The sequence below is a fragment of the Corvus cornix genome, chromosome 19, assembly GCF_000738735.6.
Source record: "Corvus cornix cornix isolate S_Up_H32 chromosome 19, ASM73873v5, whole genome shotgun sequence".
Taxonomy (NCBI): domain Eukaryota; kingdom Metazoa; phylum Chordata; class Aves; order Passeriformes; family Corvidae; genus Corvus; species Corvus cornix.
Genome location: NC_046348.1, coordinates 8236102 through 8261433, shown reverse-complemented (window position 1 = coordinate 8261433; position 25332 = coordinate 8236102). Strand labels below are relative to the sequence as shown.

The 25332-nt window shown below is 44.4% G+C and overlaps 2 protein-coding genes and 1 long non-coding RNA gene across 4 annotated transcripts in view; 1 reads left to right on the top strand and 2 right to left on the bottom strand.

Moving 5' to 3' along the window:
- Positions 1-1292, bottom strand: part of PPM1E (protein phosphatase, Mg2+/Mn2+ dependent 1E) — a 60716-nt gene extending 59424 nt beyond the window's left edge. The window contains exon 1 of the mRNA XM_039562722.1: positions 794-1292. Within this exon, the coding sequence (XP_039418656.1) occupies positions 794-1197 (404 nt within the window). The 5' untranslated portion in view covers positions 1198-1292. The remainder of the gene's footprint in view (positions 1-793) is intronic.
- Positions 1293-1448: 156 nt separating this feature from the next.
- Positions 1449-9092, top strand: LOC109145006. Of its 2 annotated transcripts, XR_002046121.2 has the most exons (3): positions 1449-1815; positions 7897-7994; positions 8653-9092. It is a non-coding gene; the product is annotated as an uncharacterized LOC109145006 (long non-coding RNA). The 2 variants fall into 2 exon arrangements; XR_002046122.2 differs by lacking the exon at positions 7897-7994.
- A 101-nt stretch (positions 9093-9193) lies between these two features.
- On the bottom strand, positions 9194-25329 carry RAD51C (RAD51 paralog C). Its single transcript, XM_039562955.1, has 9 exons — positions 25145-25329; positions 24217-24475; positions 23808-23974; positions 22685-22818; positions 20145-20276; positions 17975-18041; positions 15246-15306; positions 12960-13020; positions 9194-9514 (listed from the first exon to the last, which is right to left on the bottom strand). Exons 1-9 carry the CDS (start codon positions 25260-25262, stop codon positions 9407-9409), a joined length of 1107 nt encoding a protein of 368 aa, XP_039418889.1. The 5' UTR covers positions 25263-25329; the 3' UTR covers positions 9194-9406.
- Positions 25330-25332: the final 3 nt, after the last annotated feature.

Here is a 25332-nt window from a genome sequence, read left to right as displayed (position 1 = left end):
CACACTGGGAATAGATCCCATCTGTTTCCTCTTTATGCACCAGCCTTTAGAAAGCACAGATCTGGAAACTGCCTCCGTACAGAACCGAGTATAGCCGGCTTTCCCCAGCTGACGGCAGAAAAATCCCCATGATTATGGATAGCTCTCTCCCAAGGTTTTCTACTCCTCTTTTCTCCCGGCTCCGTGAATACACGGTGTGGTTTTCTCCATGTGCGGTGGTTTTTTGGAAGGGTGAGTGGGGTGAACCACCTCTCTTTTCTTGCCCCTTCTTTTCCATTCTTGGCAGAGGTTTCCCCATTTACAAACCTCACAGGGGGAACATTTCAATTTCAAGCCCCAGCACAATCAACCACAGGCAATCCCCCCCCTGCTTTGGCACCAGAGCGTGAGACATTTCCCCCACCGCTCTCCCTCTCCACCAAGCTGCTCTCCAGATGGATGCTCGTGGTTCTCCCTTGTCTCTTCCCTTCGCCTGTCCCGGCCAGAGGGAAGGAGAAAGCACCGAGCAGACGATTCTTTGGGGCAGGGGCAGCCGCACAGAGCAGGACGCTGTGACCCCGGGCTGCTCCGCACCACCGAAGTCCTGAACTCTTTTGCCTCGGGGATCCCTCCCTGTCCTCTCTTCCCTCCCTCAGCCCCATATTGGGGGGGTTCCCCTGAGCCCCACATTGGAGAGTCCCTCAGACCTACACTGGGGAGTCCCTCAGCCCCACACAGGAGGGTCCCCTCAGCCCCACACGCGGGGGTCCCTCAGCCCCGCGCCCTGCCCCGCTCCCCTCAGCCCGGCACTCACTACTTGTAGAGCTGCTGCAGGCAGAGGTCCAGGCACTCGCCTTCCACCTCCTCCTCCGTGATGTACTCCGAGAGCGGCCGGGGCAGCGAGGGCAGCGGCGGGGGCGGCGGCGGCGGGGCGGGCGGCTGAGGGTCGCCGGCGTCGCCCTCGCCCTCGCGTCCTTCTCCCTCCTCCGCCTCGGCGGCCGCTCCCGCTTCTGCCTCTGCCCCGGGCTCCTCGTCAGCGTCGCCCGCGGCTTCGGCAGCGGGCGAGGGGGCCGCCGGCTCCGACTCGGGCTCCGGCTCGGGCTCCGGCTCTGCCCCGAAGGGCCCGCGGAACTCGCCCAGGAACAGCTCGAGGAAGCGGCGGTAGGTCTTCTCCTCCGCGCTGCCGCCGCCGCCGCTGCCCGAGCCGCCCGCAGCCATCGCTTCGCATTCCCGGCCGCCCGCCGGCGGATCAGCACTGCACCCGCAGAGAGCTCCCTGCCCGCCGCCGCCGCCGCCGCCGCCTCCTCCTCCTCCTCCTCCCTCCCGCCCGCCGCCTGCGCGCGCGCTCCCGAGCCCAGCCCGCGGGGCCGCGCACGCCGCGGGGGGTGCGGGGGGGGCCGCCTGGGCGTCGGGAGCGCGCGCGGCGCTGAGGGGGGCCCGGCGGGGTCCGGCGGCCGCCCGAGGGGGCGGCTCGGGCCGCGGCGCTGGCGGGGGAGCGGGAGCGGCGGCAGCCGCGCCGCTGTGATGAGTCATGCGAAGGCAGCCAGACGCGTAGGTTCCTCACAGGAACCCGGAGGAAACCTGAGCGCACATCGCCTGTTACCTAATCCCTGCCTCCTTCGGGGCTTCCCTGGAGCTTCCGCCGCCGCCGTCGGCGCCTCCGCGGCTGCCGGAGGGTGCGCGGGGCCGGGGCGGCAGCGGGGGGCGGCCCGGGCTCACCCCGCCGTGAGGGGACGCCGCTGTCCCGCCAAGCCGGGGCCAGGAGCAGCCGCGGAGAGCGGGTTTGACATCGGAGCGTGTTTGCGTGAGGGGAACTGGCCATGAGAAAGGAAGAGGGTAGGTTTGGTTTAGGTGTTCGGAAGGACTTCTTCGCTGTGAGGGTGGGGAGGCCCCGGCACAGGTTGTCCGGAGAAGCTGTGGCTGCCCCATCCCTGGAAGTGTCCAAGGCCAGGTTGGATGGAGCTCTGAACACCCAGGTTCAGCGGAAGGTGTCCCTGCCCATGGCAGGAGTTGGATAGATGATCCTTAAGGTCCCTTCCAACCCAAACCATTCCATGATCCTATGATAAACTACGTATTATGCAGTATCTACACATTCCATGTTCTGGTAAAGGAGAACTTGTGAGAAGCTGAAGATGCTACTCCAACCAAAACTTAAAAGATAGCCCGTCAGTGGGAGACAAACTGTACTGAATATTCTCTTGCTGTCTAATGAATGTCTTTCATTTGTGAAAGGCATTTTGGCTTGTTTTATTCATTGCTGCTGGAAGCTATTTTCAGAGCTATCAGGTCCATAAATACCAATAATGAACAGGTATAATTGCCACACATTTAGAATAGCTTGTACACATGGGAGGGAACGATATCCTTAATGTCAGATATACCTTGAAAAATGGTCAAATCAGGAGCCTCATATGAAAAAAGATCCTCAAATTTTTATGTATTGTAACAAGGACAGTATCTTGCTGAAACCTGTTGTTCTCTGCATTGTAGTAATTACCTCTGCATGTCAGGTGCTCCTGTAAATCTGTCTTCTATTTGGTGAATTATTTTAGAGCCAAACTAATTTTAGAATATTTCCGGCAACCTGCATTGGCTGATCATATTGCAATCTTGTGAATATGTAAAAGCCCTGACAGTTAAAAATGTGATTGCCACTGTTAGTCTTGGTCTTTCACAGCTGACAGTGACAGAAAATCACATCGCTTCTCCTGCAAGGTTATCTCTAAGCAATATTTTTCTTTATACCATTTCTTTATTTTCAGTTTAACACTTGTTTATTTAGGGGTGCCAGGTAGGTTTGAAGGGTAAGAAACACTGAAGGGTAAGAAACATTGCAGTTCTTTTTGAGCAGAGAGCTCCCAGTTGCAGCTGACGATGTCATTGCTGGATTTTGGTTTGGTTTTTTTTATGTTTGTGTGTTCTGCATCATCAGTGAGTCACAAGCCCTGGGAGGATGAATAGCAATGCAAGTATCACAAAGCAGTTTTAACTTCATGATTAGTTGTTTTTCACTAGGAATCCAGAGGCAATTGGAGTTTCTAAGAAACTATAATCCAGATAACCTTGGTGTAATATGATCTGACTTATAAAAATTCCTATTGTAACAATGTCTTAGGGAAGTAACAGCTAATTCAACAAGATGCAAGATCAGCTTCATGTTGTATGACAAACAGCAATTAAAACTATCTAAGAAGAGATTCAAAAGCTTTTAGGCAGCCTTTCTCTAAAATTTTTGTTAATTCTATGTATTTTTTAGTTGTTTCCAACAGCACAGAAGAGAATCTGGGAGTAATACCTACTCCGTTTCTTATTGAAATGTTAAAGTTACCAGATGTCCTTGATTCATCTTGGCAGTCCCCATGTGCTTTTCATCATTTGTCTCGTGGCAGAAGACACTAATTAAAATGAAATAGAGTAGAACTCCACACTCAGGACACTTTGTCAACTTTTGGCACTACTGTCAAGTCGGGATTGTTTTGCTCTAATATTAAATAGAGAGCTGATGGCTCCCAGCCATGCTGACGTTGGTTTCTGGGAGGGAAAGGTGGAAAACCATTCCCATTAAGCTGGAAAGTGGAGCATATGGTCACTGTGGGTGGTGTGGCTGAGCCAGGCGGGAGGAACCTGCTGGCCCTGCTCTCTGTGGGGCCACCAGGGTGGGCAATTCCCCCAGGAGGAGCCACCCTGCTCCTCAGTGCTGCCCAGAAAAGGAAGCTCTAAGCACAATGTGCTACCCACTGATCCCTCAGAGCCTGTGCTCGGTGCTGTTACGAAATGTTTGGAGTGTTCAGGAACTCTGGGAGCTAAATTTAGAGTGCCTGGCTACACTCTGGATATCACTGGGTAGCAGCTGGGTGGATGGTTCCTATGGGATGAGGGAAAGTGGATGGAATAAACTCACAATTCACAACATGTGAGTCTGATACCATTGCAAATCGTATGGAGAATAAGGTTTGAACTTGATGTGAGAAGGAAACATGGGTGTTTGTATCCATTTCAGCTTAATCATGTTGCTTTTTGTTTGAAAAAAGAACATTTTACAGTATTGTTTTGGAAGAAATCTGTTTTAATTTAGCCTTAAAACAATGCCTTCCTCTTTCTCATTTGCTGTTGAGAAATAAGCAGGGTTTGAACAGGCCTTGGGGAGGTGGCCTGAATTGTATGGTGGGTAAAAAGAAGTGCTTTTTAATTCTTTGTCACCTTTGGAAGTGATTCCTGTGGGCTGACAAACAGAAGACATGTAGGGTCATGAAGAGTGCTTTGACAATACTCAGCATACCTGTGATATATGATCTGATACCATACAAATGAGTTTAATGGGAAAAATCCAATGGTAAATGCCTCTTCAAAGTAGGGCTTCTTCCTTTAAAAAGTAGGGCTTTTGCAGTAAACCTGAATTAATTTTAGAAGCTATATTCAGTTTTAATAATTCAGTTGCTTAAGACTGAAGCAAGAATTTGTAAGGAATACAGCAAGAAGACTCTTGTTGACAGAGTCAACATGCATCAAGCCCCAGTTAATTTTCTTAGGTTCAGTCTGTTCAACTGCAGCTTTAAAAAGCTGAGTAACTTCTGTCACCACAATTTTACTGACTCCTTTACCATAATAAATACTGTATTGGGGTGTTCCTAAACACCAAAGTTCTTCTCTCTTTTTCTTTCTCTTACTATTTTTCTTCAAAGTTTTTCAGGTCAAGTCAGCTTTTCCAGATTAATAGTCAAAGATTATTCTGAAATATCCCCATCCTTCGCAAAACACGGGATTTCAGGCCTGAATCCCACTTCCAGCTGTCATGGAAATTTCCAGTCCCATCCCAAAGGAAAATTCCATTTTTGGCCTTCCATTCAAACCCCTGTTTAGGAAAGGGTGTGGTTTGAATTAGTGTCCCCCTCAAATCCCATTGATGCAGCTGATTCTAACTTCTTTCCACAGTCTCAAACCCTATGATTTAGCCACAGAAACTTGTGTTCATTTCAAAAAATTAATGAATGAATAACTTTAGAGAGATAGATTTATGTGACATAGCACATTTACTATCAAAAGCATAGTAAGCAGTAAGCTTATCTAGTAAAAGGAAGTGTTACAGTATTGACATGCTGCACTTTATAGGCATTATTTTCTTGCTAAGGACTCAACTTGTTCTTTAGCCCAAAACATTTTAATTTAGTAACATATATGATACAAAAAGAATTACTGAGTGAGTGTAGTTGTAACTGTGTTGCTAAATTTGCAGCGGTTCACACTAAATAAATTAAGAGTATTAGAAGGATATGTGTCAGAAATTTAAGCCCCCAAAATAATGCAAACTGAGTCGAACGGCATATTTGTGGCCTTTGAGAAATACATCCAGATCCAATTAGAACCATTTGTTGGGATCTGTAGAGTTTCTTTTTTACTGTCCTATATATGTTATAAAATATTTTAAACATTCCCCATTCTCATTGTTTGAAACTGAAATGTGATTTATTTTTTTTTAATATCCTGATGCTTCTTTGGCTCTGTTTAAATCAATGGCAAGTAATTCTTGTAATAAAGTGAGCAGAATTGGCTATAATTCTTGAAGGATGACTTAGTAAAATACACACTTTTCTATGCATTCCTTTGGCACATCATCTAACATTTTTACTACTTGTGTAATGATGGAACTATTGGTTTTAATGCCATTTATTATTTCAATAGAATTAAAAATGTGTAGAGCTTAGGCTCTCTAATAGATAGTGGATATTGTAGGAATATTTCTTGCTTGTGGGAAGCAAGACAGGAGCTGACAGTTTAACAGTGGGTGCATTTGTGGGTGAAATTCAGTACTGGGAAAGGGGCCAGTTCCCGGTGATTTCATTCTTCAGGATAGAACATTAATGCAGGCATCTTGCTCCAGCCAAGGGAAGCCAACTCCCCTGACCCTAATCATCCCAAATGAGTGCATGGCCAGGAGCCACGAGACACTGAGTGCCCAGGCTGGGGAGCAGGCAGAGGGAAGCCCGGAGCAGGTAGCAGCTGGCACTGGTTCCTGGAGCCGAGGGGCTGGTGCGGAGGAGGGCTGGCCGGGCTGCTCCCAGACAGTGCCAGCGCCACATTCCCCTGCAGCCAGGCTCCCTGGGCGAGCTCTTAGCAGGGCCCTTGTGCTTGAGCTGCTTTGGGAACACAGACTGACCTCCCTGGGTCTCATCCTTTTAAAAAGCTGTTATTTCCCTTCTGTGCTCTGCTGTAATATTTGTGTTAGTGCCATGTCGGCGCTCTGTTTATTCCATTTCCTTCAAGGATAAGAAAGCATCAAACCATACTTCAAACTTTACCACATATATTTCACATAGAATTAACCAGTACAACACATCTTAATGTGCCTTTCTAAAGAATTATTATCCTGAACGTGGTAAAGACAGTCTCTTTTGGGAAGCTGGAGCACAATGACTTGTCCTTCCAACTTTCCTATCTTCTTTTGTTCAGGAAAAAGGGTGGAGTTCAAAAAGCAGGCAGTAAGGATTTCACCTTTGTTGTTAATCCATGAAATACCTGAGAATAAATCTAATTCTAAATTTAGTCCCCCTGTAAAATAAGTAAAGGAACAGTAACTGAAATTCAACAGGAAAACGGTTGTTATATTTTAAATGTACTTTTCTCAGCTCTGTACTCAACACTCAGGTTAGAGGCCAAATCTCCTTTCCACACAAATCAATCACTTTGTGATTGACTTCAATAGGAGACCGATTTCCTACCTTGAACCTTGGCTACAACTTTGTACCTCCAGTTAAGCTACTTCTTCTCCACATTTTCTTATATTTACTCTACTTAGAGGCTAGCTGGTTCCTCAGTATTTCATAATGGAAAAGGTGCAGAACACATCAAATCAGGAATAAATAAATTGTTATTTTCCCTGTCCAAACGAAAGAGTTTTGAAGCAGGACTCAGGGCTTGAGAATTCTCCTGTGACCGCAGTGTTTGCCTGTTGCCAAGGCCTGTGGTGGGATCTGGATTCTTGTTGTGGTGACAAAATAAGTTCCTCCACCGCAAGTAAATGTCGTCCCCACAAAAAATGGAATCATTTCAAACTCAGCATGACAGTTAAAGCCCTTGGCTTTCAGCAAACTGGGACTTAAGCAGCAAATCAAACAACCCGTTTTCTTTTTGATGCAGTGCCATGAGGTTGGCTACTTAGAATCTTACTTTTTGTGCAATAATAAAATTCTCTTCTGCCCCTCGCTGTTGGGCACTGATGCTGTGACATGCATGAGAATTCCAGGCGCACATGGAAAAAAACCAACTTGCCATGGAAGATTTACTGGTGAGGCAATGGTCAAATTTTTTCTTTCTCTGCAATTCTGAGCCTGGAACAGCTTCCTTGTCTCCAGCAGATGAGAACGAAATCTGGCTCATTTAATCTAATTTTGTCTCCGCCAACAGATCCTTCTCTCAGTTCTGGTCTGCAGAACTGATTTTTATAATAGCTTCAATAGGAAAAAAAGAGAGAAAAATTTAAAAATCTCAGCATAGAGAGCCTCCAATGTTTCCTCTGGACATTTTGTAGCTCCCACTGTTAACCAGTAACTGTGCATCTTTTTTATTTGAATAATGATGCCCATAACACTGGAAGCTCTAACATTTACTCAGCCAAAACCATTTATCTTGTTATAACAGGATCAGCATCTCAGCTGGGGCTTTTGGATGCTACTCTACTACAAACAAAATTAAAACCACAGTCAGCTGAAATTAATAGTATATGGGAGCCACAGTTACTCTGCTCACACATGGAAGGACGTGGGGCGGGTGTTAAATCCCAGCACAATGCATTGAGAGAAATGGATTTTTCCATAATTACCAAACCCCTTAGATAGCAGCTATCACCAGGAACCAGGAGAGCTCCTGAAAATATTGCTCCAACATTCCTAATGGATGGTTTTCCTTGTGGCTACGTAGGCAAGAGCTCGGTGCCAGCTCCCCCCTCCTCCCGCACTGCAATACGTAGGAAGCCTTTATTCCCAAACGGGAGCGTTTGCTTGCTGACATCACATGCGGTAGGATCCTTTTGTTTGCCTGTGTCTTCTGCATTGAAATGTTTGTCTGAGTCACAGATCCCGCTGCCTCCCTTCCCTTATGTCATGCTGCTTGCTTCAGAGCTTCTCCCTGACTCACAGTTTTTAAATTTTGACACAGCCCAGTTTGCTGCATGGCAACTCAATACTTTTCCCTTTAATACTTTATTATGTAATTTTTATTTAAACCTTATAATGATGCAAAAAACACTGCCTTTTTTTTTTTTTTTGCAGCCTTTTTTGAATAGAGAGATTTTATGACTCAGATTCAGCACTGAATTTTGTTTCAAGGCAAAGTCAGTTTAGTGTATACTAAATTAAAAATTTAAGATAGTGACTCCCACAACTTGAATTCTCCATTTAGCTGCTGGCTGAGTTTCCTCAGCTCTAACATTACCGAATGCTCTGCCAAAAGGGGTCATCTCTGTGCATGTGTACAAACACTTCTCATAATTGAAGTAATTACTATTTTGCAGTGCAGCACCTTTCTTCTCCTCTAATAATCTCCTCGATTTGTTTTCTCTTAATAAAAAGAGGACAAAAAGCTGCTGTGCTTTCAGAGTACATTCATTCTCTGGGTTTAGATTCTGGAGCTGCTGATATTGCTGGTGCCTAAGTCTGGGTTTCCTTTTTATTACAGCCACGAACAAAAGAGATCCTGATTACAGCCTGAAATGAAATGAAGAACATGGAAGTCAGAGCTATGCAGCAGTTTGGTTCAAGCCTGAGTCATGGTAAAATATTCCCACTTACTGAGACAGGAACATAAAATTATCGTGCTGGATTAAATCCTTTGTCCTTCAGATCCAGTCTTTCATCTCTGTTGTTGCCACTACAGGATAAATGAGAAGTTCAAAGCAGAGCTTTGATTGTCCTTGACCAAGGACTTTGCAGCAGGTGAGGGCTAAAGCCCCACTCTGGTGTAGCACTGAAAGCTGCATTTCTCTTCCAGCATCCACTGCTTGTGTCCTGCTCTGAGCCTGTGGTGAGCACAGTGCTGCATCCACCTCCTTAAAATTCAGGTACACACAAAGCCAGATGACTGATCCACATGCCTGTCATTAAATGTGCTGTGCTGAAGGCTCTCATTTCATTGTCTTTTTACCCAGTGTGAAAAGATGGAGTTGTAGCCCCCCCCCCAAAAAAAACCCAAACAAAAAAACCCAACGCCAAAGCTGAAGCCACTTGTTATAGAAAACATAGATTTTTATTATAAAAGTACAATTATGCCATACACAAAGGAATTTTGTGCTGCAGAAACTTGCACGTTGCAGTCTTAATATTAAAATAAAGTCCAGAGCAGGAACTGAAGTTGAAAGTCTCTCAGGCTGCCTTTGGCTGCACATCCACTCTGCCACTGCTCTCCTGCAGGTTTTTAACATTCCACTTTGGAATCACTGCTGCTTCTCCTCCTCTGTCCGTGGCCGTTTCCGAGGGTTCATCTCAGTCCCTTCTGTGCTGTGAGTGACAGCTGGAGGCTGCACATCTCGGAAGCCATGGGACTGGAAGATGGAAGGAAAAGCATGAGCTAAGGCTTGTAGGGATAGAAAGCATGAGTAACCAGTTCCCAAAAGATCAGAATGAGAGATGATGCTGCCATTTATGTTTACAGACCAGGTTAAGCTCAGCACTGCATACTTTACAACACATGTGCCTCATTTTGTTTTTTAAAGATATTTTATTTTCACCAACTAGGCTATCACTTTCATTTTACTGTTTATCACCCCTATGGCTATGAAAAACTGCTTCTCTGTAAATTAACTTATGTTGCCTATTTAAATAAATCAAAAGACAAATCCATCAGCTCCCACAGAAGCAAGGAGATGACTGGATTAATTGCCTCAGTCATTTTCAGAAACAAAACTGTGAATTTCTACAACCTAGGATATTTTTGTTCCATGTACCTACTTAATGAACTGAAAACATCAATGAGACATTGTAAGAGAACAGCAGAGCTGAATCTGCCTCTAGACTGCAAAGACTGTTCCAGCATAGTAATTTATGGGACACAATAGGATGAAAACCTTTGACTGCCAAAAACTAAATGTAGAAGTGAAAACTACATGCTGCTACCCAGGAGAGTGCTTGAAGTGTTCTAGCTGGCCTAGTACCACTCATATTTTCTGTTACTGTAGCTCACAATTTAATTTTTAACCATTTTAAAATATGAAAGACCTCGAAGTCAGTTAGTTAAACATGTCATGGATGCAGATGGAGATGATGAGACGTTGTGTGAAGCCTGCAACTGTCTGAATTCCCATCTCCAGACAAATGCTGTGCAGAGAGCACTGCTGACAGCTCAGTGAAGACTCTCAGTGCAGACTTAGAGAGGAAAAGGCATTAATCAGAACACAAAATTGCTTTGCTGATCCAAAACGCTCAGGTAGAGACAATGTGGGGACAAGAGCATTTCAGGAATGCTGACATTTTGGGTTGGTGCAGTGTGAAAAAAGCAGGCAGAATTACCATCAGACGTGACTCTTCCCAAATGCCAGTGTGTCCCACACCAAGATCAATCCCAAACCCGAGCAAAATGTCTTGTTTAAGTCTCCCCTTCCTGTATTTCTATTTCTGAAAGCCTCACCTCACCCAACCCGGGTTTTTTAAAGGAACAACCAACAAGAGGTGCCACAAGGGCAGGATCTGTGCAGCCCCTCTGCTATTTATAAGCAACTCAAGTGTTATTCTAAAGAGCATAATGGGGAATCTTCAAGTTTAATGTTTCGCTGCATCTAATCTCTGCCATTTCCCTGAGGCACAAAGGTGGATCTGTAGCCAACTATCCACTTAATCCAGAATGCTGACTCCCAGTGAAAGCATTCCAAGGGTTATCAGGGCCAGAACATAAAGTAGACTGCCCAGGATGGTTATCTTGTACTTGGTTACAGGCAGGCACCTTGAAAACACAAGAATTTTGTGTATATTTGTGAGGTTCGGGAGTGGGTTTTAGATGGTGAGGAGGCGGCTGCTGGAACCAAGGACAAAGCTCAGACTTTTGTCATTTTGAATTGTTCCTTAATGTCCTCTGGATTTACACCCTCTGCAGCAAGACTGGCAAGGGTAGATGGGTTTGTTACCTGAGCAGCGTTCCCATTGCTGGCCTGGCAGACCCTCCACAGCTCAGGGAAACACAATTCCTCCCTGGAATTTAGATCCTGGGTCTCTGTCTTTCACTATGAAATAATCAGGTCACATTCCTGGGAAATTCAGGTGAATCAGCTGAGCTTACTCCCTTGTGCATAAATCAATTTCCATTTCTATACTCTGCATTTAAGAATGAATCCTTATCAGCCTGTGGAAGAAAGGATTTCATGGGAGAGGAGTTCCACAGCCCCCTCAGAGTGGTGACTGATGCCAGAGTGCTGGAAAGGACAGGGATAAAAAAAACCCCACAGCTCAGTCATGAATTTACACATCTCATCAGCTCATGGGCACTGAGCAGCCACTTTGCCAATGGTACCAAAGCACCTCATTTGAACATTTTTAAGTCCTAAGGAATTTATTTTTTGGTTTTTAAATATCTTTTTTTTGTATGCTGGTTATACACAAATCTGACTTGGAAACACTGGATGTATTGACATCTTCCAGTTTTACTATGGAATGAGAAATGGTAACAGCAGACTGTTCTCAGACCTGAATTTCATGAAAGAGATGGGGATAATACATTTTTTACTTAAGAAATCATCTGCTGAAGCAGTTCATCAGGATTAAGGGAAAAAACACAGGGATAATCTTAAATTTTAACTAATCTTTGATTAGGATTCACTCTCAACTCTATTTCAAGATTGTGTGCATTCACACAGAAGAGAGCATAGGTGTTTTATGGTGCTCATAAAAGTGAAAGTAAAAGGCAATTAAACTGTCTGAGATAAAATCCATCTGTTTGTCAGCTGGAGAAAAAAGGACTCACATCACATGATCCAAACAACCTTGGGATGCAATCCCACTTCCCCTTCCAATCTTTATCAAAGTATATATTTGCAGTATTTCTTCTGTCCAGGTGAACACATTCAGGAGTGGGGGGAAAAAAAAAAAATCTGATTTCTCTTTGAAAGTTTGAGGATCTCACCTGATGGCAGCATTAAAATCTGCAGAAAATGCTATGGCAACGTGTTTCCATGAGGACATGCAGCAAATAGTTACGGAGTTGTACCTATGGATCTGATGTTTGAGGATATAAGAGTTGAGTGGTGCTGTCTTTTCAAACCTAAATACAGCTTAGACAGCATCTCTTCTCATTAATATGTATCTAAGCACTCCACAATAGGAAATAATCACAGGATTTAACTAGGGACGAATAAGGACTCCAGCCATAAGCTGGAAGCTCCTTACATGATAGTGGCTGAAAACTCTGCGTATATTGGCTGGTGTAGGGTCAGTGTAGGATAAACACAACATGGTTGATACCACACATAAAGCAGAGATGGGGAAATACCTATGGAACAAAGCACTGGTGAGGCCTCTGGAATACTGGGTTGAATTCTGGTCATCCTGATCCTAAAAAGATGAACTCAGCTGGAACAGATGCAAAGAACCACCTGAGAAACAACACCCTACCTGACCAGGGAAAAAACAGTTCAGGTCTCCCAAAATGAAGGCTAAGATCATTCTTGGTAATTGCACTTAGGCCAAAAGTTAACACCAAGGGCAGATAAAATAAGCAGCACTAGCAGCAGAACAGGTGGGGACAGGCTGCCTGGAAGTTTGATCTGGAAATCAAAAGCATTTTAACTCTGAGAGGAAAAAATACTGGGTCACTTTTCTAAAGAGAAAAGGTGCAAATTACCCCTAAATCTGGAGATATCCCAGTATTACTGGTTCCCTTCAGAAGGCAGCTGAAAAGCAACACTAAAAAAGCAAAGACCATTCTCAGATTTGTCTGAAAATTCCTTTACAGCTGACAATGTGCTCCCATCTGTGAATCTCCATCCCCAGCGGAATACTCACTGTGATGTGATAGGCTATGGTGGACTCCTTCTGACTCGGTGATTTGTACAATGTGGCCAACCTGGTAAAAGAAACCCCAGGTAATTATGATTAATTAATAGAGTAATAAAAATTCCAAATAGCTCAGTGACCAGACCCAAGTTTTCCTACAGTACCAGTGGAATTCTTATGGATGTATTTTCATATAGGTCATTCAAACTGTGGATTCTCATCCTTACGTGACCTGTCAGCTCAAACACAATCTAGACCTACTAAAAAGAGTGAATGATTAATTAGCCTTGTTTCATCACAGAATTTGATGACATTTTTGGAACAATATTCATTATGAATTAAATCCAAATGTCACTTTCTTAAAATGCAAACAAAAAAGGTTTTGAGCACAACTCTTCCCTACTCCATTAATCATTTGTTCACTGACTTCTCAAAGCTGGGAGAGACCCTCAAGAATTCCAGTACTTCTAGGGAGGCTTTTTCCAGAGATTTCACAAGCCTGTCAATATAACCCAGAGGCTGGAGAAGATGTTCTATTTCTATGCTTGCCCTTGCCACTGACACACAGCATAACCTTGAGAAAGTAGTTCCCCTTTCATTTCTCCTCTGACACTTCCCTGATTTGGTGCATTTAGACTCTAAGCAATACACCTTGATTTGTGTTCTACAGTAAATGCTTGCATAATACAGAGAGAAAATTGCAAAGCAGCTCAAAAGCAAAGGGGTTTTCAACCCTTGCCAGTGCTGCTGGTCTGCACCGTGCCCACCTCCCCAAAACTCACACTTACATAAGCCAATCTAGAAAGTGTTCAGCTCTCTATAGCAAGACACCCTGCCAAAAATCCTGTTAATTATTTTTGGGGGTTTTTTTCCTCCCTGAGGTGCCATTCTATTAGAGAGCACGTAATTACAGCCTGAGGAACGCTGCCACTTCATGTTAGCTACACAGGGAATTCCTCAGAACACTCAAATGCTGGGTTATACTTGACAAAATTGCCCAAATCTGGAGCTGCAGAAGCCAGGCTTTCACAAGAGCTCAGCTGGAGCCTCTGACTCAACAGGATCTTTCCTCCCAGCAAAGAGAACCCTTAGAATTAAGCTCTGATATTTTCAGTAGTAGACAGAAAGGAGGAGACAGGTACCAGAGTTGGCCAAAGCACATTTTAAATTTTTTTTAAAAAAAGGCAAATGGATCCTCAAGTGATCTTTGTGCCCAATAACCTGACATAAAAACAACAAAACCACAATGGATCATCAGCTATAGGCAGCCTTTGCAAAAATAAGACAGCATTGAGCTATTTCTGCTTTTACAGTTGTATCCAGAATTGCTGTTTCTGCAGGCCCCACTCCATGTTAGCTGCAGATTTACATCAGCAAATAAGCCATGTTTGTCTATCCTTGGCTTGTTTTCTGCAACTTCTATCTGCAGCCTTCCTAGCTGTGTTGCAGAAGAAAAAAAGTTCTTTTCATATATAAAATTAACTTTTGTTCACTGCAATCATTATGTTGATGCAACTTGTCCTAAAAAGACTGTTAACTAATCAGTGATGTTAATTTAATTCCAAATTAAACAGCCTGCTGTAATCATTCTGCATTGCCTTCAAACTTAGAATTTAAAAACAAAACTCCCCAAGAAAGTGTCACCGCATTTTTCTTTCAAATTCAACAAGCAAAACTCTGCACAACAACATTCCTGCAGCATTTTTGCTCACTGCAGAAGATTAGGGAATTGCAGCACAGCTCCTTAATCTCAAGCTGCTGCATGGTGATATTATACACAGGACAAATTTAACTGACCAGGAACGAGAAATGACCTTGCAATGCAAAGAGGGGAAAGGAGAACCAGGAAACAGAGGAGATCTCATTGCAACAGACAGAATTTCACACTGTTTTTAGAAGGGTTCAACCCACCCCCCACACCTCAGCCCTGTGCTGGCCATCAATGCAGCCCCTTCTGCCTCTCTGCAGGTCACTGGAACCAGGAATTGCACAGCTCTGCAGGATCCTGCTGCATTCCAAAGCAGAAGGGTCCAGTGGCTGCCCCTGAAGCTCAGGGTCAGCGGCCTGTCCTGAGGGTCACTGTCTAGGTGGTTTTAATGCCTTCCTTGGCATCTCTAGCTTTGGACTGACAGGGGATGAAAACACTGAAGCAAAAAAATTCTACCCAAAGAAATTTTAGTGGCTACAACCAACCAAAGCAAGGCAAGGAGCCAAATTCAAACCCATGCTTCAGTCTGAAAGATTCTCCAGTGCCACACTTGTCATTACATGGATTTTCCTCACGTTTTCACTCACCTCTGACTGTTGTCCCAGTGAAAGATTAAACGGACGGTGGCAGCGTGTCCCCAGCTTTCTCCTGAGGGACACAAAATGACAGATCATTATCTCTTATACCACCACCACTGTCAGCAAGCTGAAATGAAATTAATCTTCAAAAACCCCCCATGATTAAAACAAAACATGTCCTTCTTGCAGTGATGCATCACATCTTTTTCATACTTGCAAGGATTGCACAACAAATACACCGAGACAAGAAATAACTTCTGTAGTCAGTGTGTTTTATAGAAATCTTGATGCAATACTTCCATATTCGTAGAAAAATGTTATGGATGCCTAATAAAGGACAGGTACTAGACAAATCTTGAAAACAGAGGCAGCTTGAAGAAGAGATGTGTCTAATTACTACTGAAAAAGTCTGGTGAGGAGGTCTAAATCCTACTTCAGAACTGCAATATTCTGTCTCTCAGGCATAATTATGAGCAAACATCACTCCCTTTGGGATAGCAGCTTTGGGAGAAAGTCAATGATTATTAAAGTATTAAGGGCCCCTGAAGCAGTCTTCTGCTTCTGACAGCAAAATGCAAAATAACACAACCAAAAGCAAGGAGTAGGCAAGTGTGGTGGAAAGAGAGAAGGAAGTTTGGATTGTTATCCTGATTCAGGGGCACAGTCACTTGTTTCAGCTCCCACCTGACCACAAATCAATGTACAGACAGCTTTATTGGGTGCTTTTTCCTCTGTTTATCCCTGTCAGCAGTCCAAAGATGGATTGCACTTTAAACCAGTCAAGTCTCCCCTGTCTACCTGCTCTTTCCTGTCCATCCCTCCCTGGCCTCCACCACACCCCCAGCCCCTCGTGCCCCCTGTGCTCTGGTATTTATTAGAGCACAGAGAAGGAAAAAAATGATCCCACTGTAATGAAGACCTAGACCCTCTAGGCATCTTGCCAGACCTTGCTCCACTACATCTGAGTTGAGATTAAAGATTTTGGCTCTCAGATATGGCTCTGAGGCAGAGATCAAAACACATTTTACAATGGCTACAAATTCCACACCAGCACGTTTCCAACTGCATTGAATATGAGTGAAAAATGCTACTGTAAAATGAGATATTTCTGAGTTGAACTGCCTGTAGATTAATATTTGACCTCCTTTCTAAATATATTTCGTAGAAATGTTTAGGAACACCCAGCTTAGCTATCACTAGTGGGAAAGAAAGCTGTCCCCTTCATAAAGCTCTTGACTTAATACCTTGCAGCATCTGTGCTTTTTTCTTTTCTTCCCCCCCCCCTTCCCCCCCATAATTAAGATCTTCCCTTCTGCACAGGAGCTGAATAAGAGTTTAGAGATTAATGCTTTCATGAAAAAGCTGTTTTTCAGGCTTACCAATCAATGGGGGAAAAAAACCCTATTTAGTGGAGGCAATAGGATTGATTGATTTTACTTGGGGATTTGCTGCTGACCCTTCCCTCAACAGTTCCTTTGGCTCTACCAAACCATGGAGTGGGAGGCTCTTTAGGCCTTTATGATGAGACTTTTGAAATACCATCTCTTCAGAGCAGGGCATCAAAACCACTTGGTTAAATATTTTACCAGCTGGTACCAAATTGCATTTTTGGAAGAGTTCACACTACTCAGTTTAACAATGCTGTGGTCACACACACTGGGGAGAGTCACAGTCAGCTCCATGGGAGGTCATGTCAAATTAATTGTTTGTGAAAGAAAATATGCACAAGGCAATGCAGGATATCTGTGAATTATAACCTCCCCTGAATGTCTTCACATTCTTTACTGTCCCCATGACTCAATAAACACAACATCTCCCAAACAATGCTGGCCAGTGAAAAAAAGACAGACTCTATTAGCTTTAATTGAGTTTGTAGCAAGAAAGGCTGCCAAAAATAATCCATCAGAGAGCAAGAGGCAAAACTGACAAAAAGGGTCAGATCCTGCGAGCTGGGTCTGCCTGCACAGCTCCAAATTCCATGTTCTTCACATCCCTGCAGGAGATGGGCTGTGTTTATTCATTTTACTCTACATCTGTGCCAAATGGTTTGGTGCCTGTACAGACTCTGGGAACATCTTTGCCTTTGTACTGTCCCCTTCTCCCTCCTCTCCAGAACAAGGGAATTATTACTTAGCTCACAGAACCTGAAGAATTTGTGCCCTTTAAGTGAATCATAAAATAATGCAAAGCTACAGCCTGAAATAAGATTTAAATGCTGAACCTTTCCTTAATTTGTAGAAATCTCCACTTCAGAACTGTTTTATTTTCCCCTGTGACTGCAGCAGAAAGGTCTGGATGAGGTATCTGCTCATTACAGGGCAAAATTGAGCAGCTAGAAAAAAAACTCTTTAACCTGGCTCAGGGCAGGCTGTGCCTGAGGATCCCACATAGAACTTCCCTCTACATCATAACTGCAGAGAATTCCAGTGATGCAGCAAATATGAAATGCCTTTGCAAATAATTAATGGAACATGTTCAAGGGTAATGGGAAAATAAACAATTTAAACTGTTTGGGAGAGGCAGTGAATGGTTCTCAGGGAATTTAGGAAATTGCAGCTTAGTTTGGGGTATGAAACCATTAAGCTGGGTTCTTTTTTAGTGATTTAACCTCTTCCTCACCACATTCCTGCTACAGGATTACTCCTCCCAGGTACATTTTTTGGATGATTTTTCTTTGTACATAAAGCCAAAGGAAAGGAAGTCCTATATCAATTTTCAACTCAAAGCTAAACACTTACCTAAAGCAGGTACCAACGTGGACTGGCTTTGTCCAATCCTTGTTGTCATTTGGTTTGTCAGAACCACCTGAAAGAGGAAGCAGAAGCAAAGAAATAAGAAAATGTCCTGGAAAAGCACCATACTGGTGGGAGGGAAGAGAGGGAATTTTCAAAAAGCTTTTACTGATGAAGCAGTTACTCAGGCAAAACTCTTGGCAACGGTGATGAAGCTCCTGTGTTAATGAGGAGAAACTGTAAAGGTGCCTCATCTTTTCAAAACAAATTAAGAGAACCCTGCAAAATGTATTTTTGGTTTGAATGGGAGATTTCTTTCATTCAAGACTTTAAAGAAACCTCCATTTCATCCTCTCCAAGGGATGCAAACCCCACACAACTTATTTATCCCACAACATTTGTCCTAAATCCTGTTTGGATCTATGTTTAGCTGCAGGTGACTTGCTCCATGAGGAGCCAGCTCTCAGTCCCTGGGGTAAATGAACTTGGTGGTGCTGCTCACAGCGTGCATTAGCCTGGTGATTAACTGAATTTCTGTGCCTTGTAGTCTAAAAATGCACAAGTGGGTACAACACAAAGCAGAATGGAAGTGAACAGACAGAGCGGGGGAGTGTTTTCGCAGCCCCAATCACTTGTAGGAGGCTCACAGACAGTCTAGGTTAGATCCCTGGTAGAAGTGGGGGTGGGTGAGACAGAAAAGAGCCAGGAATATTAATCACAAACTTCATTAAAAATGAAGAATTGTACCCATCTTAGACCCTAGAGAGTTCCATTGTTTGACATGCTCAGAGGATTCGTGCTGGAGCAGTTCAGGAAAGTGTGTGAGAGGAAACAATTCTGCTGAGCACACCCTAAAACATTTACACAGCTGGGAGCTCAGCACAGATATTGCACATTTTAGAGAAGTAACTCATCACAAGTGCATGGTAACAGCCCCAAATAGCCTCCTCATCTCCCTGCTGGAGAAGGGCTGGGCATCCTCACTCCAAGTCCAGGTTTAGGATCTGACTTCCTTCCATATTAGAGCATCCAGGCTGCCTGACAAGCAATCCCTGGCATGCAGGCTGGATTTAGCCTGCTCACAGCTCATGGAACTAACTCAGACACCACTAACAAGAGGGCAAATCCAAGCAAAACCATTCCTGAAGCTCTGACTCCTTTAGCAAGAGTTTATTTAGCAAGTTTGCACCAAACTACTGCCTGGTTGAGAATAAATAATTTATATATTTTATCCTTGACCAAAGAAAAACACTGTCCAATGACAGCAGCTGCTGTTCAAGGTCACCAGGTACCAAGCTGTGATGGAAAGCACTCAGGAAACCTGAGGCTTTGCAGACCCTGGAACATCATCTCCCTGGTGCCCAGAGCAGCAGGAAGGAGCTCCACAGCTCATGGCAGGACACTTTGGGAATGCTGGGCTCTTCCCTTCCCACAGCTCCCAGAGGAAGCACAAGGGGAGTTTTATTTTTAGCTGCTTGGAACAAAAGCCAACTGCGCCAGAGGGTTGTGGGTGACAAGGTCACAAGTCACCTGGATACTGTTAGAGGCATAAACACCATTTTGAGGGCTGGGGAAGCTCTAATTCCGGAACAATGCTTCTCTGAGCTGCCAGAGACTTCCAAAACAACTTCTGGAACAGCTGCAGCTTCCCAGTGCCATCTGCTGGCTGCGGCTCTGCTGCCTCCAGACCATCAGTGACGTAGAAACAATGCCCAGGAAGGAAGCTCTGGGTTTCCATGGATGCCAGAAGAGAAGGCCAATCCAGCAGATAAAGTGGTTCCATAGTTCATTTTTAAACAAAGAGTGGAAAGTTGTGTTGGAACTGCTGAATACTCTGAGGTATTTTTGTAGGTAAAGTCATCAGAGGAGCATCCCTTGTCCAACCAAATCATTGGAGATGATGGCAAACAGCATTAAAAATGCCATTCTACCACTTACTTAAGATCCACAGGATGCTGTTGATGCAAATTTTACTTATTTGGGCAAGTCTAGGAATTTCCCACCTTTTAGGTGTTTTGCCTTTGTGATCCCTCTACATTTAAACTGGCAAGAATGAAGGCAGAGGACATTACTGCAGTTTTATTTTGCTATTTAGAGACAAAAGCAAATCACATCTCCTTGATTATTTGCAAAAAAAAGTAGCATCTTTTGGGATTTAAGCCTGCCTTGGACTTACTGCTGATTTATGGTCGTTGGCTATGATGATGAGCTGCTGTGCCAGCCCGTTCAGCAGCCTCGTGCGGAGGGACAGGTCCTCAAAGTCGTGGCGAAAGGGAAAGGCAATTCCATCAATCACCACCAGCCGGACCTAAATGCAGAAGAAAAGATAAAAAACTGCCATTACCATCCTATAAAAAATGACAAAAAGCAGCCAGACCTGTTTTTAAGTGCAGTGGAATGTTTCGTTTCCGACTTAGGTGAATATGATGGGCAAAGCTGGACTCGAAGCCTTGCAGGGGAGAAGCTGGAGAAAATATTCATTAAACATCTGAACTGTACTTCAGTCAACTCTCCAGAAACAGTAATTTATTTCACCTTCTCCCTAAAAAATCAAATCCAAATCAAAATCAGAATACACGCTGTCTGAAGCCACTGCTGAGATAACTCAGCTCTTATCAGTGATCTGTCTTGGAAACACAGAGTTTAACAGATGCTAAAGATATTCCAGGCACACTGCACTGGAGCTGAGGATCTATCTTGCCTCAAGATGTTTGCTTTGCTCAATTATTTCTTTTGTAGCAATCATTAGCTGAAGTCAAGAGCGCACTGCAGCTGCTGGCTCATCACCCTCAAGACACTGTATAAACATTAGTCTGGGATTTTGATTTATTCTATCTTCATTCGTTGTGGCTGTTTTGATGACCCAAGTTTGAAATACAGGAGGGAGATGGATGGTCTTACAGTGCCTGCATGTTCAGATGTCACTCAAATCCTTAATGTCTACAAGTTCTTGCATTACTGCACAAGATAACAAATTGGAAACAACACGAGAATCCTGATTTTCTGCATTATTGATTTAACTCATTACTGGGAAGTCTCTTTATGACTGGAACATACAAGCCTGCAAAAACATCACAATGAGATCGTCCTGGGCCTCCAGCTGACAAAAACAGACCCTTAATTTGCAAAAGAAGATTAAATAGTTGGGATTAAAAGAAGATATTCATCTGTATTCTCATTTCCCCTCCTTCCTGCAAATTCTTTCCCATGAGTCTGTACATCTTCCTCATGTATCATTTCTTTAAGAACAACCAGTTTAACAGCATCAACATGACACATGCTGGACAGGTATGTATACATGGTTATATAACTTGGCTATCACAAATTTGCCCAGGTAGGATGCAATTTAGTTAAATTTCTCCCAGTTGCACTTGTTTTAAGATAGGCGACAGGAAAACTTAAAGTATTTAAAGTATAAAGAGAGCTTGGTAACACCTGCCTTGTCCATGCCAGCTTGGCTCTAGCAGACCTTAAAGAATTGGGTTTTTTATGACAAGAATATTTTCTAACAGTCTTTCTCATATTATTAACAAGATCTCAAACTAATTCTTATTTCCAAACGGCACATTTGGATCTCTAACTCTACATCTTTTTTATCCTTAAACCTCTACAACTTTGTCTCTCTCATAAAAACCCCTAAAATCTGGAGGCTTCCTGTGATCCCAGACCTGGCTCCAGAGGGATCAGACTAATTTTAATGAGAGCTGGACTGCAATGAGCAATCTGTCAAGTCACTCTTAGCCTGTCCAAAGAATCAGAGGAAGGTCTTGTGGTTCTCCTGCAACCAACTCCAGGCTGCAGGCCAAGCCCTTATAATCAGCACAGATGGTTCCAGGGAACTGCAGCCCAGTGGAACTGTGCTAATGAAGCCATGTACTTTCCACAAGAGCAAACACAACAGGGCACCGTTAGTACCTGGCAGGGAAAGGGAAATACCAGACTACACCAGGCAAAAGTGAGGCTCCCATCTGTGTTTTCAAGAACACAGCAGCTCCCATAAATGAAAAATTTTGGAGTATATGCAAAAGACAATCTAATCCAACATTGATTTGTGCTCTGATAGAAGGAGGCACAGTCATGTTCCTCAGATCCTGACAGGGAGTGATCCGCAGTGCAGAGCCTAGAAATCTGGAGGGGAGGTGGTGAAAATCTGCCTTACAATAGCATTTCTCTAAGACATTAGGTACTAGGAAACTTTCTGGCTGCAGTCCACCCAAGAGTCAAGCTGCAGGCTCTGGTTGCTTGTAGCAACAGAAGATGCACTGTAAAGAAGAAGAGTCACTTTCCAGATGGTGCAGGATGTCTCTGGTCCTCAGTGATCTTCTAGGGCAAAAAAAGTGGCACTAAGCCTTTCTGATGCCACCCTCATGGTCACTACACACCCCCCTGGCTCAGAGGCTCTTGTGTGGAGCAGTTCTGTGGTGATTCACAGCTCAGTGCTCACAGAAATGGAACATGTGGCAGCACAGACCCAGTGTCCTCAACTCAGAGTGGAAATTCAGGAGGACGGCAAAAGCAAATTACTCTCAAGAGTAATTGGGATGGGAATGAAAAGGCAAACAAGCAGAAGGCTTTACATTTGTACTCTGCTATCAGCCAATATTTTACTGCCAAGCTGACGAGGTACCAAGGTGTTTACTCATGTTACTACAGCAGACAAAAATCTTCAGCGTGAAGATGAGTGACACCTCCTGACAAGCCTGCAATAACCCCTACCTTGGAATGCTCTGACAGGAATTCTGGCAGGAGGTAGACCTGGGCCAGCAGCTCTACGTAGTCACGACAACGGAAGTAATAGATGTGAGAGAGGATATTTTCCAGAGAGAAAGTCTCCAAAGCTTTCCGATGATCTGAGAACAAAACAAACAGATGAGTAAATGAGTCAGAAGTCTGTACGAGCATATTGTTACTTTCATCATCCCACCAAACCCTGCCCTCCACACATAGCAACAGCAAAGCCCCCAGAAACAGAACAAGCAAGGTAAGGAGTGTGGAAACATATTTTCCATCTGGCTTGAAAGTCAGGAAGGTGGTGAGCACATGCTATCCCAGCATTTGCACACAGACACACTGGAGCCTCCAAAGGAGGCCTCCAACAATGAAAAATTTATTTCTGAAGCAAGAACTTCTCCAGTAAATCATTTTCAAGCCAGAACACCACCAGGACATCAGGGACTCTTAATCATCCCTTGTTTAATATACAGGCAGTAGCTCGTTTAATACAGTGTCTTTTTACCCCAGTTCAAACAGAAGTTTGGTGCATAAATTCTCCATGAGTAACATAAAAGTTGTGTCCTTATCCCCAAGTGACTGATGACTTAGAGAAGAAAACTCTTACTAAATGCAGCCTGGCTGTATTGACTTTATGGAGGAGCTGAATTCCAGCTATGGTTTTACTGTATGGGCCTTCAGCAGCAACACTGCCTCATAAAATTCTGCTGTTCCTTTTTTCTTTCCCCACCTGTTCCTGTGTTTTGAAACAAAACACTCAGTTTTGCTCAGGAGAGTTGGGTTTGAGTGTTGGTGCAAACATGATCATTAAGGTATTAAAAAAATGGAAGAAGGGAGGAAGGGAGGAAGAGCAAACACCAAAACCTCACACAGCACCTAAAACCCCCAAGATCAAAATGATCACAAAATCTCCATGTAGAAAAATAATTATTTTTGAAGTAGACCAGCTCAGTCTTCTCCAGACACAGATGTAGTTCAGGGTTTGACACACACAGGTGGAAATAAAAAGCTGTCAGCAAACACTCCAAAAGTAACACTGCAGCCTACGAGACACTTGTTTCACTCCATCCTTGCCTGCTAGGCAGAAAGAAATGACTTAGCAACGTACCTTCTTCTTGCTGAGCCTCAGCAATAAGGTGGCAGTGCTGCACACAGGCAGCTGCAATGTCCACCACTCTGTCCACCATAAAGCTCCCCTCAGTGTCAATGAACACGGCTTCTCCAGCAACACCCCCGAAGCACTCTGGGATCTGGACATCGACTGCCAGCTGCATACTGCCATGGGAAACAGGAAAAAAAGGAATATTTACACCCCAGAGCTGTCCCAACTCACTCCTGGAGTGATATTCCTGCTGAGGAATACACGGAACAGGGAGCAGTACAGCCATTATTATATTTACAAGAATAGAAGAATCAGGGATTGCAGGCACAACAACAAGAAAAATGAACTCATTTCATAGCTGAGTGAAACAAAAAGTGATTGTTGCTTGCATAGAAATCATGGAAAAATAAAATACCACAACTGTGTTTTGCCAACACCAGGTGCTCCGCAGATCTCTGTGATTTTTGTCAGCTGCACACCACCTCCCAGGATGTTGTCCAGTGCTGAACAGAAGGTGATGATGAAGCCCTGAGTTTGCTCTTCTTCCAGAAGCTCCAGGGCTGTGCACCTCCTGGTGGCACCTGATTCCCCAGCCGTCCTTGCTGCATCCCTGTGACATTCCTGCCTCACCACCTGCAGCGCTTCCAGTGCCTCTTCCCTCGAGATTCCAATTTCTAGAGAAGCCAAAACCACAAAACACCACCTTTATTTTATAAGCAGTGACTGATTCTGCAGCATGACACAAAATGATTCTTATTCACCCTCTCAGGACAACATGCACACAGCCCTGGCACTAACGGTGTGATTTTTAAACTTTTACTATCATAGATAATAAAGCTACCCATAATCAAAATCCCAGACTGGTTTGGGTTGGAAGGGACCTGAAAGACAACCCAGTTCCATCCTAGGACACCTTCCACTACCCCAGATTGCTCAGAGCTTCATCCAACCTGGCCTTGGACACTTCCAGGGATGGGGCAGCCACAGCTTCTCTGGGCACCCTGTGCCAGGGCCTCACCACCCTCACAGGGAGGAATCATGACACATTCCTTGAAAACGGCAATTTTCTGACATCAAAGAAGCTTATTTTGTTTAAATCACATAGTAAAAACAAGAGGGAAGCTGGGGAAAGAAGAGGAAATGAGCCTAACAGAACCCTTTCGTTTTCCTGCATCACTCAGTGTCAGCTGATCTTTTACCAGAATCGTCTTTTTTTTATTATTATTATTCACTGTGCCCCTTTCCCAGAGGCCTCATTGGGGCGTCCCAGGGACCGGGATGGGGAAGGGGGAAGGGCCCGGAATATCCAGGGGAGGCCCCGCGGGGCCGAAGGCCGCCGGTACCTTTGCTCAGGCCGCAGGGGCCGGTGTCCAGCAGCTCCTGCGCCGTCTGGAAGCCGGCGGCGGCGAGGCGTGAGCGCAGGGCGGGAGCCAGCGGCAACGTGCCCACCTCCCGCTGCATGGCGGCACCGAGAGGCACCGGGAGGCACCGGGAGGCACCGGGAGGCACCGGGCGGCACCGAGAGGCACCG

What these genes read in the sequence shown, in the direction of transcription:
- RAD51C (XM_039562955.1), bottom strand. Translation starts at nt 25,262, where the DNA reads ATGCAGCGGGAGGTGGGCACGTTGCCGCTGGCTCCCGCCCTGCGCTCA. An exon ending in CCCCTGCGGCCTGAGCAAAG is followed by an intron (nt 24,476 to 25,144) that starts GTACCGGCGGCC and finishes TGGCTTCTCTAG; the next exon opens with AAATTGGAATCTCGAGGGAA. An exon ending in CACGTTGGTACCTGCTTTAG is followed by an intron (nt 15,307 to 17,974) that starts GTAAGTGTTTAG and finishes TGTGTCCCTCAG; the next exon opens with GAGAAAGCTGGGGACACGCT.